This window comes from Lethenteron reissneri, chromosome 49 (assembly GCF_015708825.2).
Source record: "Lethenteron reissneri isolate LAM-NWPU_2019-01 chromosome 49, ASM1570882v1, whole genome shotgun sequence".
Taxonomy (NCBI): Eukaryota; Metazoa; Chordata; class Hyperoartia; order Petromyzontiformes; family Petromyzontidae; genus Lethenteron; species Lethenteron reissneri.
Window position 1 is genome coordinate 3,555,172 of NC_083827.1, and position 15,009 is coordinate 3,570,180.

General features: G+C 50.3%; 1 protein-coding gene across 1 annotated transcript in view; it reads left to right on the top strand.

The window, feature by feature from the left end:
• The window catches only part of LOC133354834 (dual specificity protein phosphatase 8-like), a 73,056-nt gene that overhangs the window by 38,982 nt on the left and 19,065 nt on the right, over positions 1 to 15,009 (top strand). Inside the window, exons 3-6 of the mRNA XM_061571985.1 lie at positions 3,171 to 3,236; positions 5,101 to 5,229; positions 6,973 to 7,269; positions 9,542 to 9,683. Of these exons, the coding sequence (XP_061427969.1) occupies positions 3,171 to 3,236; positions 5,101 to 5,229; positions 6,973 to 7,269; positions 9,542 to 9,683 (634 nt within the window). The remainder of the gene's footprint in view (positions 1 to 3,170; positions 3,237 to 5,100; positions 5,230 to 6,972; positions 7,270 to 9,541; positions 9,684 to 15,009) is intronic.

Here is a 15,009-nt window from a genome sequence, read left to right on the forward strand (position 1 = left end):
CGTAAAATTGCCCGAAATTCATGAAGTCGAAGCCATCCCCAAAATTGGCATCCCAGGATTGAGCTTTGCAGTAATGAAGTGCCGTTGAGTGTATGCACGGCTAACATGCGTGCGCATTGCGGATTGTGTTTAAAGTGAGATTATATAATCATACTTTTAGTTTTTTCGAAATTAATGATGACGGAGACTTGTGTTGCCTCCGAAACGTCGTGATTTATTATTTTTAAATTTTTTATTAATTAAAATTAAAAAATTTACCTACGTGACTTACCGAAAAAACGAAGAGTATGAATCCTTGTAGTCACGAAAGCTTCAAATCTAGAAATAATATATATTGTTTTTCTCTTTAGCGTGGACAATGAGCGCATGCAGACAAGGCTGCCATCCAGCGAAATCCACGCGAATCTTTATTCTGTTAATTGGCGTCGAACACGCTGCGGTAAATAAACATCTTCCCATTAAGATGCGGCGACACTGTGGCACAATGCGATGTTTATTTCCGCTGCTCTCCGCTGTGAGTAATCACTAAGTGGCGGGTTGAGACCCAGCCCGGCGTGAATGGAGGGGGACAGGGTGACTCAAAGAATTAGCGGAATACAAATCAACACGGTACAGTTTTGGTGGTTTTCGGTGGTTAGCCTACATCAGAGTCATTATTTACACTGGAGGAATCCAATGAGGTATCAAGCAATGTTCCACAGATCGCCAGTAGAGGCCGGGTCAGAACGTTACAACAACAACAAAACACGATGGGAGTGCAAAGTTTAAGAAAAGTTAACAAAAAAAACTATTTTTTTATTTCACCAGGTAAAGCCCACTGAGCTATACAGCTTATTTTCAGAAACGACCTGGCCACAAATGATAGCTCACGCAAGTGGCTCATCACGTGGACATTGATAGCAGCCGAATAGTCCGAACGCACGTTGATCCGAAGTGTGGTGGGGAAACATCTGGACGACCCGGAGACAAATCCACGCAACCACGGTGGAGAACACGCAAACAGACAAAACAAACAGGCGTCAGGGTCGGGATCCAACCCCCGACCTCTTGCACACCAGGCGAGGAAGACATCATCACGGCGCTGTGGGGTCACTTAAACAAATACAAAAGAAAGTCTATAAGTACGAAATAAAATCAGCCATTTCATTTCCTTCGTAACTCTACTCAATAGCAGGCAATTTAAAGCGGCTAGGTCGACATTTATACGATATTCAATATATTTATTTAAGCAGGTAAAGACCCACTGTGGTATTTAGTTCTCTTGTCAGAGACAACCTGGCCACAGATGATAGCTCTTCAAAGCAGCTGATAGCATCATCATAATCGCAATCACACGTGGGGATTTATAGTGGCAGCCAAATAATCTTAACGCATGTTGTTTCTAAATGTGGAGGGTAAAACGAAAGGGCTCAAATAAAAATCCACGCGACATGTTATGCATGCATGTTGAACTTCCTTTGCACCGTACGTATTCCGTAACATTCCAAACACAAAAAGCAGTTAATGCAAACTCCAAGTATACGGTACAGGCACCAGGGTTGGGATCGAACCCACGGCTTCCTGCCCACCGGGTGAGGGAGATAACATCCTTCAGCCTGCACTCGTCGTTCCGTTGCGAGAGGGTTTCTCACCATTTACAGATTTGATTCAGGAGTCAGATGAATCGACGATCCGGTGCCGATTCACCTCAGTGTGCTGTCTAGGCAGTGTTGTGCTGTCTTTGTGAACCATGGGTCATATAATAATAATAATGAATGTAATCTATTTTTATAGTCGATACAGAGCTAAAGCATCCGACCAAATACTCCGATCTCATCAGACCTTGGATGCTAAGCAGGTTTGAGACTGCAGAGTTGTTAACGTTTTTTGGCGACTGCCCAGCGTAAAGCAGATGCGATAGGCTGCTGCGGGGCTACATTGTCGGTGCATACAAATCCATCGTTGTGCTGTACTCATATGCTCCCTCGTGTATGCTCCCCTACTTTCGTCAACCGACCGGCGAGGTGAAGTATGGTCAAAGAACGCCCACGGCGATCTGCGGGTTCGTGGGGAGGCCCTCATCCAGCAGTGGATTGAACAAAGGGGCTGTGCGTGTACATGAAAAGCAACACACGTGGCGTAGCATTTCGGGCAACTGTTTGTTTAAAGCCCCGATCATCGTAGCAGAGGAGATGGGCCACCGGCAAAAAGATCACCGATTGTGGACGTCTTCCGCTGCGAGGCGGTGTCACAGACAATCGTGTTGGCAGCCTCTGTGAAAAGGCACCGCGGTTACGAGATGCTAACTCCCTCGCCTGGTATGCAGGCGTACGTAGGCTCAATGACGACCCCGACACCTGTTGTATATTTGGAGTTTGCGTGTCTCTCTCCCCGTGGTCGCGCGGATTTTTCTCCGGGCCCTCCGGTTTTCCCCTCCACATTTGGAATCAACGTCACGCGTTTCGAGCATTTGGCTGCTTTAGATGTCCACACGAGACGACACGCCACTTCGTTGAGCTATGATTTGTGGCCAGGTCGCTTCTCAAAACGAAGCTATATATCTCAGTGAGCCTTGCCCGGCAAAATAGAATAAGAATATCATGGGACCTCCTTTGCCAGTACCAAAATATAAGAATAGGGTTTTCCCCTTTTTTCTGGCTACAGAACTGAAATCTTTTTACGAGGAATCGTGTCTTAATTAACCACAATACTTGTGGTCAGAATGCAAACAAAAAACATACTCTGATAATAGAGGCATTATATTATTGAACGCCTTTTGGTGTCCTCTGGTCTAACAGCGTTTGAGACGAGGCTCAAAAGAAAGCTGTCTCTGGTGTGGACCAATCAGTTTCAAGGACAATGCATAAATTATCAGAGTGTGTTTTTGTTTGCATTCTGACCACAACTATTGTGGTTAACGCAGACACGATTCCTTGTAAAAAGGTTTCAGTTTTGTTGCCAGAAAAAAGGGGAAAAAGCCTATTCTCATAAAATAAAAATAGTTTTAAATAGTTTCGTTCATTCGTGATTGCGTACCAATGCCACGGACGCAGTGTCACCATGTCTCGGGACATGTCCCGTCCTCTCTCTGGATTCCAACACGTCTGTGCGTGTGTCTGTGCGTGTGTCTGTGTATGTCTGTGCGTGTGTCTGTGCGTGTGTCTGTGCGTGTGTCTGTGTGTTTCTTGCAGCCTTTCTGACATTCCTGTACCAAGAAGTTTACGTGGGATGGGCATCCGGCCTTAACCAAACCATCGGTGAGTCCAGTCTCTCGGTCTGGGGTTTCTTTCTTTAACCAAAGCTCTCATTATTATTGCACGGTAATGCGTGACACCGTGTTCGGCAGCGGTGCATTACGTCTCGTGATTGCAGGCGGGCGCCGGTTAAAATGTTCTCCCATCTCCTCACTTCCACAATCCTCGCATATCGCCCAGCGCACCCTCCCGTACCCCCACCCCGGTCTGCCTCTACTCCTTCTGCACCCGTAGCGGTTCTCAGCTATGGGTCTGTGTGTCAATTACCCGGTCTCTCTCTCTCTCCGTGAGTCTACGAGTCTCTGTTTGAATCGATGGGTTTCTGGGTCAATCTTCGGACCTCTGTTTGAGTCTACGGGTCTCTAATCTCCATAGCCCTCCTCACGATCTCCTCTTCGTCTCTTCACACCACAGACCCATTTCTAAATTGAAAACTCATTTCTTGAGAGCTGATTTTTGGTGTTTAGGTTATTGTCCTTCCCCCGCATCTCCGATTAGTACGATTGGCCTTCCTGAGTCTCTCAAGTGCATTAGTGACCCCCGATACATTTCTAGCTTTTGTTTTTCATTCTGCCTCCTTTCCCTTCGAGATATTCCCAACATTCCCATCGCCGCCCCTTCAAGCGCCGTCTCTTCTCCTCTTCCCCCTTACTCGCTCGCTCGCTCCCCGCGTGCCGGCGAGTCCGGCCACGGGGAAACCAAAGCCCCCGTGAACATGAGGAGGGGGGGGGGGGGGCTATGCGCCGTTATAGGAAATTGTACAAGGCCCCCCACCATTAAATGTCTTGCGCCTGGGTACATGCCAGCCACATTCCATCACGCTGGGAGGGATTACCTTGGTAAAACAAAAAATTGGCAGGCGTATGGAATGTGGATTAAGCTGCAGACGCCGGTGACGAAGACTCAAACATAAAAAAATACATTTGACTCCATCGAAATGTTCGGCAAAGTTGAAATAGGGCAGAGGGGCCTTGCAGCAACGTGCGTTGTTGTCCACGCACTTTGCCTGCTTGCCTTCGTCAATCCGCATTGACCATCGTCAAGCAAAGCGCAACAAAAATCGACACAAATAAAACGATTTTTTTTATTTTACCAGGTAAGGCCCACTGAGCTATCAGCTTCTTTTTCATAAGCGATCTGGCCACAACATGATAGCTCAACGAAGTGGCTTATCGCGTGGACATTTATAGCAGCGAAACACTCTAAACCGGTGTTCTTCATTGCAAATCCCGCGGGATACTGCGTGGACACAGACGCACTCCATCATCGTGATGTCAACCCCCAATGGTTTCAAATGTGTGGAGGGTGGAGGCCCTCACACCGATCATGTCTTATCGGCGAAAGTAGCGCCCCGCCCCTGAAAATTAGTGAACAACACTGCTCTATTATGGGACCTCCTTTGCCAGTACCAAAATATACTAATAGGGTTTTTCCCCTTTTTTCTGGTAACAAAACTGTCATCTGGTCGAATACCATATGAGACTAGGCTCTAAAGAAAGCTGTCTCTGGTGTGGACCAATCAGTTTCAAAGACAATGCATAAATTATCAGACTATTGTTTTTTGTTTGCATGTGACTGCAAGTATTGTGGTTAATGTAAGCATGATTCCTTGCACTGTGATAATTTATGCATTGTCTTTGAAATTGATTGGTCCACACCAGAGACAGCTTTCTTTAGAGCCTAGTCTCATGTGGTGTTCCACCAGATGACAGTTTTGTTGCCAGAAAAAGGGAATAAATCCTATTAGTAATAACACTGCTCTAAACTCATGTTTCTATCATCTCCACCCCGCTCCCTGCAACGCCCGCTCCCTGCACCCCCCCCCCCCACAACCCACGTGCCCCCCTCCCCACCGTGTGAACGTCAGACTCGCGGGACGAGGAGGAGGAGTGTGGTCAGGATGAGCTGCGCTGTCGCGACGGCCACTGCATCATCGAGGAGCTGCAGTGTCTGCTCGCGCGCGAGTGCGGCTGGGACCTGCCCCTCGTCTGCTCGCGTGAGTGTGGGTCACAGCACAGATGTTAACTACCTCGCCTGGTATGCAGGAGGTTGTGGGTTCGATCCCGACCCTGACGCCTGCTGTATATTTGAAATTTGCGGTGTCTCTCTCTCATCATCATCATCATCACGGTGGCTAGGAGATGTTAACTACCTCGCCTGGTATGCAGGAGGTCGTGGGTTCGACCTCAACCCTGACGCCTGCTGTGTATTTGAAGTTTGCGGTGTCTCTCTCTCTCTTATCATCATCACGGTGGCTAGGAGATGTTAACTACCCCACCTGGTATACAGGAGATTGTGGGTTCGATCCCGACCCTGACGCCTGCTGTGTATTTGAAGTTTGCAGTGTCTCTCTCTCATCATCATCACGGTGGCTAGGAGATGTTAATTACCTCGCCTGGAATACAGGAGGTTGTGGCTTTGATCCCAACCCTGACGCCTGCTGTGTATTTCCTTCCACATTTAGAAATATGCACTTAGATGATTTGGCTGCTATAAATGTCGGCGTTATATTAATACTACCTCGCTTGGTATACAGGAGGTCGTGGGTTCGATCCAGACCCTGACCCCTGTATATTTCCCTCCACATTTAGAAACACGCATTTAGAGTATTTGGCTGCTATAAATGTCGGCGTGATATTAATTATACCTCGCCTGGTATACAGGAGGGTCGTAGGTTCAATACAGACCCAGACGCCTGCTGCTGTATATTTGGAGTTTGCGTGTCTCTCTCTCCGTGGTCGCGTGGTTCCTCCGCATTTAGAATCAACATCACGCGTTCAGATTGTTCGGCTGCCATACGTTTCCACGCGATAAGCCCGGTTCGTCTGGCTATCATTTGTGACGGACAGGTCGCTTTTGAAAACGAGCTACGTAGCTTAGTGGGCCCCTCCCTACCGTGTAAAACAAGTACAAAAATAGTTCAGTTTTAGTTTTGTCAAACTCCCTTCCAATGGCCACACCCCGTGGCTCACAAGGAGAACGGCGACCCAGCGAAGCGAGGACTAATCTCCATCTGTTCCATCGGTAGGGGGGGAGTTGCTTCCTTGGACGCGTGCGTTTTTGCCCGGGTGCTCCGGTTTCCTCCCGCGCGCTTACGAACGGCCGTGAATTGACTGAAAGCTTTGCGACCTATACACGCGCCTCCGCGTGCAGGGACGCGTGCGGTGGTGTGAGATGCTGTCTGCGTGAATGACGGTGTATGATCAACGAACTGTTTGCCGATGCTGCCGCTGCTCCGTTGGCAATGTTGCACAATCAACACAAACAAACGCAACTCGTCTCCTTGGTTCTTTCGGTAAAGTCACGTAGAAGGGAAATAATAAAATAATAAAAATTAAACATAATAAAATTATTTTAAAAGGATAAAACGATATAATTATTTTATTATGTTTTAAATAATAAAAATAAAACATAATAAAAAAAAATTTAAAAGGATAAAATAATTGTATTATGTTTTATTTTCATTATTTTATTATTTCCCTTCTACGTGACTTTACCGAAAGAACCAAGAAGATGAATCCCTGCACTCACGAAAGCTTTAAATCGAAATTTAAACGCAACTCGTTCGTTGATAAGAACACCGCGTGGCCTTACAAGTAAAAACATAACTTGAGGAACGTTTTGGGCATCACCATCAACACCATCACCATCACCACCACCATCCCCACCACCACCACCACCACCGCCTAACCCTTGCATAAGAACGCCGATGACCGCGCCTTGTCGGACGCTCGCGCAGAGGTGGTGGCGGCGTCCAACCACAGCGAGTCAACGGCGCCGGGGTTCAGCACCGCGGGGTTCGGCGCCGGGGGGATGAGCGCGGGCGGCGCTGCGGTGGCGGTGGACGGCATCGGGGTCGGGGGTGCGGGCGGCGCGGGCGAGAGCGCCAGCCTGCTCGTGTCCCCGCTCGTCGTGGCCGGCATGGTCATCGGCCTCGTGCTGCTGCTGTCGTGCGTTACCATCGTCGCCGGGAGCCTCAAGAAGGACAGCCGCTCCACGGCGCGCGGCTCGCAGCTCGGGTCGCTGCCCACCGCAGGTGCCGCCCCCCCCCCCAGACCCGCATCCCCCAGACCCGCACCCCCACCCCCCAGACCCGCACCCCCCAGACCCGCACCCCACCCCATCTCCGCACACCCACCACCCATCCCCGCATCCCCGCACCACCCCCATCCCTGCTACCCCGCCACTTATGTCCCCGCCTTGCGCTCTGGAGGATTTTAACTTTGGGCCGAAATGTCGGACCGCGTTCGACTCTCCGTGGCTTGGAGATGCTAACTACATCGCCTGGTATACAGGAGGTCGTGGGTTCAATCCTGACCCTTACACCTGCTGTATATTTGGAGTTTGCGGTGTCTCTCTTTCTCTCTCTCATCATCAACACGGTGGCTGGGAGATGTTAACTCCCTCGCCTGGTACACAGGAGGTCGTGGTTCGATTCTGACCCTGACGCCTGCTGCTGTATATTTGGAGATTGCGATGTCTCTCTCTCATCATCATCACGGTGGCTAGGAGATGTTAACTACATCGCCTGGTACACAGGAGGTCGTGGGTTCGATCCTGACCCTGACGCCTGCTGCTGTATATTTGGAGATTGCGTGTACCTCTCTCTAAGGTCACGTGGATTTCTCTTCAGGTCCTCGGTGTTTTTCCTCCACATTTAGAATCAACATCGCGCGTTTGGAGTATTTGGGTGCCATGCATTTACACGTGATAAGCCAATTCTTTGAGCTGTCATATGTTACCAGGTCGCTTCTGAAAACAAACTACAGCTGTATAGCTCAGTGGGCCTTACCTGGAAAAAATAAACAAATAAATAGATACATACATAACTAAATAAATAAATTTCTATTTCATAGTTTCGTATAGTTTCATCCCGATCCTGAAACGAGACTGCGCTATAAAAAAAAAACAGCTGGCGGTGTTTGCCCCATGCCGTGCCGGTTATAGTGGAGAGAACGCGACCCGTTCCAGACGCGAGCCGAGTGCAGCGCTCAGAGCAATGGGTGGGCGCGTTCTGGCTCAGGGATGGTGGTTCAGACCTCAGGCGAATGTCAAATGCTCGAGGTACATTATACAGGTCCCTCTGGGTTAGATCGCGTAAAGCCACAACATTTACAGTCCACACAAATCTCCACAATTCTGGCTGTCGCCTGATGAAGCTGGTTGTGATTACTGGCGAAACGTCGTAATCAGTTTGTTAAAGTTGTGGCTTGGCTCTCCACCTGGCAATACCGGATGAGCACACGCACGCAGAGAGAGCCGGGGTCGGCACGGCAAGCTGACGAATCGTCATCGTTGCCAATCGATCAATCGGTGGTCCTTTACAATTTAAGTGTCAGCTTTGTCGGTGGCGTGATGATCCACCAAGCGAGACGATGCATGCAGGCAGTGCCGGATTATGCTCGTAGCACAAGTAGCTACTACATATGTAGCTACTACATATCTACTACATGTACTACATATGTAGTAGCTACACATGTAGTAGCTACTACACGTGTAGTAGCAGCTAAGCGTGTAGTAGCTACACGCGTAGTAGCTACATGTGTAGTAGCTACATATGTAGTAGCTACGGGCCCCGCACTTTCAAGGGCCCCGCGCTAAATTCTTTCAAGCTTATCGATTTCGGTTCAGTGATTCTGCACTTGCTCTATTACTATAGTACTATACTGCCTTCAACTTTTACGAACGACTGGGTGTTTAAGGTTAGCGATTTGTCGTATTATCTTGCCTGTGTAGCAACTGAAAAACATACAATCACTTTACCGTGCAAATTAAAAATGTGTGTTTTAATATTTACGTGTTTTTTTATTTTATTTAAGGCCCCTTTATCTTCTTGTTCCCGTGGAATTTTGTGGATTTTTTTTTTCACCAGAGAGATGACAGCCCATGTCTAACAGTGAGTCGACTGACGCAAGGGGCTTCACACATTTCTGTCTCGTGCAATTACTGTGAGCCATTCCTTAAGGGTGCCTTATACATCTAAATTAATATTATCAATGCAACACCATCGCGGCGTACCCTGCAATCCATGGCAGCTGTCTCCGGTCCGGCTTGCCCACCACGTGGATCATCGCAACGCAAGACCCCGAGAGACGGCATCGGCTTGCAGAAGCCTTCATCCAGCAGCGGATTGAACATGACCGCGGCCGGCGAATAAGCGGACGTTCACGCGTGACCGAGTGACCGTGTGCGTGACCGCGCGTGTGTGACCTCGCGTGACCTGGTGACCGTGTGTGTGTGTGACCGCGAGTGACCGAGTGATCTCGCGTGACCGCGCGCGGCCGCTGTCGCCGTGTGTGGCGGAGCAGGGCAGGACGGCTTCTCGTACAGCGGCTCCCACGGCGACCTGAGTCTGTCACGCATGGAGAGATACTCGACGGCGATGGCGTACGAGATGTGCGACGAGACCGTGTCGCGCCTGAACCTCACTTTCCTGGACGCGCCGCCACGGTACGCGCACGCACAAAGACAAAGGTTCCGCACGCCCCCCCACCCCAACCCACCCCACCCCCCAACACGTCCACTGGATAGCCTTAACAGGCTGGTGGGGAAAGTGCCGCTAGCGAGCGTCACCGATGAAGCCCGTCGGAGGCCGTCGGACTGCGAGAAGGGCTGCGTGCGGAACGAGAGAGAGAGAGCGAGAGAGTGAGCGAGAGGTGGGGGTTTACATGAAGCAACGTTTAAAAAAAAATTACGAAATGATGAACGAAGCAAAGTGCCGACTACACCGAGCATCTTCTTGTTTCAACTGATCGTAAAAAACGAAATAAAAAAAAAATGAAGAGCGGCCCGGCGCACGGATAAGAGAGGCGTCATCGGCTTGGCGAGGGCGATCTCGCTGGGGATCTTTGCAAGCGGTGGTCGTGAACGAGCGCGGAGGGCGTGAGCTGGAAGCGGGACGATTACCCCGCATGCATTATGCACGGCCAAGGGAGGAGAGCGTCGATACAGCGACGGGAGTATGAGAAAGAAAAAAAACACTAAACTGAGCGATTTTTAAAGCGGTGGAAAATGCGGTCGTTTATTTACGGCTAAATTTAAATGAAGTGCTGGATGAAGGTCGCCCCGGCACTCTTGTGTTGTCGGTCACGAGGGAGCGTTGTTGTTGTTGTTGTTTTTGGTTTTGTTGTTGTGAACATACTTAACCGTGCTGGTCAACGCACGCTGGTCAAGGTGAAACACCTGGGTAGCGTCACATTGCTGACATGCGGGGGGGAGGGGGGGTTACGTAACACCTCAGGGGGGGGGGGGCACGGCACAGTCAATGCTTCGCTCACTCCATCCTTGATGAAGGTGGCGGGGGTGAGCCTGGAGCAGGCGGGGCGGGGGGGTTCAGCCCCCCCTCCCCCCACTCCCTCTCTCTCCCCACTCCCTCCCCCACTCCCTCACCCCACTCCCTCCCTCCCCCCACTCCCTCCCTCCCCCCACTCCCTCCCCCCACTCCCTCACCCCACTCCCTCCATCCCTCCCTCCCCCCACTCTCTCCCCCCACTCTTTCCCCCACTCCCTCCTCCCACTCCCTCCCTCCCCCCTACTCCCTCCCCCCACTCCCTCCCCCACTCCCTCCCTCCCGCCCACGCTCTAAGACGCCGCTGATTCTATGGGGCGTGACGGTCACAGCGAGCGCAGTCGACGCGCGTAACAAAAAAAAAACCTCCTAGATTTGAGACGTCCGAGGGTGGAGGTGGGAGGGAAGTGGGTTGGGAGGTTACATGAAGCCAAGTTTTTAAATTTTAAATAAAAGAATTACGAAATGATGAACGAAGCAAAGTGCCGAATACATCGAGCATTTTCTTGTTTCCACTGATCGCAAAAAAAGGGAGGTGGGTGGGATATGGGTGAGAGGTGGGTGGGAGGTGGGTGGGAAGTGAGTGGAGATGGGTGAGAGGTTAGTGGAAGGTGGGTGGGAGGTGGGTGAGAGGTGAGTGGGAGATGGGTGGGAGGTCGGGGGTGGGGGCCTGACATTACGACGAGGCAGAGAAAGGCGGCGGCGGTGGTGGTGGTGTTGGATGAGGTCACCAATCCGACAGCGTTCGTCTGCGGCGCTCTCTCGCCGTGGCTCAGCTGGCGGCGGCGTGCGAGCTGCATGCTAATGCGGCTCGCGCGCCTCCCACCGCCCACGAGCCACGCCGCCGTGGCCCCTCGCCACCGCCGGCGTCGTCGCCGCATCTGCATGAAGGAGAAACGGCAGAGGAATGGTGGTGGGTGGGTGGTTGAGGGTGGGTGACTGTGATGGTGGGTGGGTGTGTGTGGGTGGGTGCGCTTATTCGCAGGTCCAATTATCTCTGTTTTCGTTGAGAGCGACGTTCGTCCGAATTTCATTGGGGGGAGAGAGGCAATGGATTTGGAGAGCCTTGCCACGCAGCCCCGAGCGCGACAGATCCCACAAGCTGCTCAGCTCCACGTCCTGAGCCTGCCCAGCGCTCGGACGGACGGGCGGGCGGTGACACGCAGCACGATCGGAACAAAGAGCGGCAGCTGAGCCATCTGTTGTACAGTACTGCACCGCGCTGCTATGCTCCCACACTTGTTCAAGGCTGAGCAGCGAGGCGTCGTGGGCTCGAGTCGCGCCGTGCGGTGCCTTCTCATGGTCACCGCAGATCGCTCACGCGGGAGACCTTGTTGTTGTTGATATTGTTGTTGTTATTATTCTTGTTATTAATGATATTGTTGTTTCGATTTAAAGCTTTCGTGACTGCAGGGATTCATCTTCTTGGTTCTTTCGGTAAAGTCACGTAGAAGGGAAATAATAAAATAATAAAAATAAAACATAATAAAATTCAATTCTCACGACGTTTCGGCCACAACGCAAGCAGCCGTCCTCAGGTGAAGAACAGGTCTGTCGGAAAAACAGCGTCTGAACTGTATTTTTTTGTTTTATTTGTATTATTTTATTATTTCCCTTCTTCGTGACTTTACCGAAAGAACCAAGAAGGTTGTTGTTGTTATTGTTGTTATTATTGTTATTGTGATTATTGCTATTTTTGTTGTTATTGTTGCTATTTTTGTTGCTATTATTATTTTTGTCATCCTTGTTCCTATTCCTCCTGCGGTGAGTGTGACGCGCGATCTGCGCTAACCGTGGCGGCGAGGACGCAAGATTGTCCCCGTCCGTTACCCCGCGTCTTCGGCCACCGCCCTGGGCGAGCCGTCAAGGCCCCCGTGGGTCGCTCGTCTGAGACGCGGAGCGAGGCCGCGATGGTGGAGCGGTGGCGCGGTGGGTTTGGCGCATTGTTGCCACAAACCCGGCGCACCGAGTTCGATTCCCGGCCATGGCAAGCGCCGGTGGCAAGTGACATCTGAGACCTTTCCCTGGGAGCGCGAACACCCTTCACAAACCTGCACTTGCAAATGTGGTGAAGTATGGTAAAACGATTCCCCAATGACCAAAAAGTGTAGGGAAGCCTTCATGCAGCGCTGTATCGATAAAGGGTTGTAGGGTTATTATAAATGTTACCATGACCATGAAAAGTTTCACGAAACAATTCCCAATTCACAATACGAAGGAGGCATCATCATCCCCACATCATCATCACCACATCATCATCACCACATCATCATCACCACATCATCATCACCACATCACCATCACATCATCATCACCACATCATCACCACCACATCATCATCACCACATCATCATCACCACATCATCATTACCACATCATCATCACCACATCATCACCACATCATCATCCCCACATCATCACCACCACATCATCATCACCACATCATCATCACCACATCATCATCACCACATCATCATCACCACATCATCACCACATCATCATCACCACATCATCATCACCACATCATCACCACCACATCATCATCACCACATCATCACCACATCATCATCACCACATCATCATCACCACATCATCATCACCACATCAACATCATCACCACATCATCATCACCACATCATCATCACCACATCATCATCACCACCTCATCATCACCACATCATCATTACCACATCATCATCACCACATCGTCACCACATCATCCCCACATCATCACCACCACATCATCATCACCACATCATCATCACCACATCATCATCACCACATCATCATCACCACATCATCATCACCACATCATCACCACCACATCATCATCACCACATCATCACCACATCATCATCACCACATCATCATCACCACATCATCATCACCACATCAACATCATCACCACATCATCATCACCACATCATCATCACCACATCATCATCACCACCTCATCATCACCACATCATCATTACCACATCATCATCACCACATCATCACCACATCATCCCCACATCATCACCACCACATCATCATCACCACATCATCATCACCACATCATCATCACCACATTATCATCACCACATCATCATCACCACTTCATCATCACAGCGATGCACTACGCCGCTACTCAAGACGCAATCATTTGGCAAAACCAACTCAGTGTAGAACTACAGCCGTTGCTCCGTACATCAACATCAGCCGCACAATGAAGGAGAAAAAGAAGAAGACGATGATCATGATTTTGTTTACACGAGACGCAGATCGCAGATGGGTGGATCGCCGCAACGCCGGGCGGCGAGAGATGCTGGAGGCGCGGAGAGACAACTTAGACAGCGGAGGACTGACAGAGGAGCTGTCGCGACCCTTACGCTTTGTGAACAATCAGGGCAGCCCTGAGAGCTCATAGCAAGTAGAGGACACATTGTGGGGGGCCGCTAGTCCATGGTGGCACGGGGGGGGCTACAGTGGGCGAGCAGCACCTAGCCGCATGAAACTCCAACAGGTTATTTGCTGGCGGTCAGAAAGCCACTTTGTGGAGCCCTTCAGTGATGTGCATCAATTCCCTCCAGTCTATGAACTAACTAACTAACTTTGTATTTTACCAGGCAAGACTCACTGAGCGAAAGAGCTCTTTTTCAGAAAGCGACCTGGACCACATATCATAGCCGAACCAAGTGGATTATTATTATCATCACGTGGAAATGTATAGCAGCCAAATGCTCTAAGACGCCCGTTGATTCTAAGTGTGGAGTGAAAAACCGAGAGGACTCGGACAAAAATCCTCGCGACCACGGGGAGAACATTTGGTGCAGAACCGAATTTAAGGTGTTGGGATATTTCTTTTGTGTGTGTGTGCGGTCATTCGGTGGTGTCTGGGCTGAGACGAGAAATCTCGCCACGTCTGAGATGCCACGTTCAGTAAAAGGCGGCTGCCTGGATTTCATTTTGGGGCCCCGGGGACGCCTCCGAGGCACGCTACGGCCTCTGAGCCACCGTTCCACCTCCCCGTATCCCACCGCTCAACTCCCGAGTGATCACAAAGTGACGTCAAGGCATTAGAGTGTTGGGCACATCTGGAGGCGCGTTACTAAGCGTCGTATGCTCACAATGCACGCGTGGAATCGTGTGCGTGAGAATAATGATTGTTGAATGTATGCAAATTATATGCAAATTGAACTAATGCGTGTGTTCCTCTTTCTGTGTCTCTGTGCATTTCCAAGCATTGCGTCTCTCCATGAAGCATGGCAGCATGGAGAGATGTCAAGCTTGGAATCGCGTTGTGAGAAAGAACGAGGAACACGTGGATAAGATAACGCTCGTGTGTTCATGACCGATCCACCGTTTTACTTGCAGCTCATGTTAGCCGTGCGTGGGAATCGAACTCGAGTTTCTGCGTGCATAGAGCAGCACGCGAACCACTGCGTCGCTGCTCCACATTTTCAAAATCACCAACACACAGAGGTGGGAAATTGTAAAACGTCACTA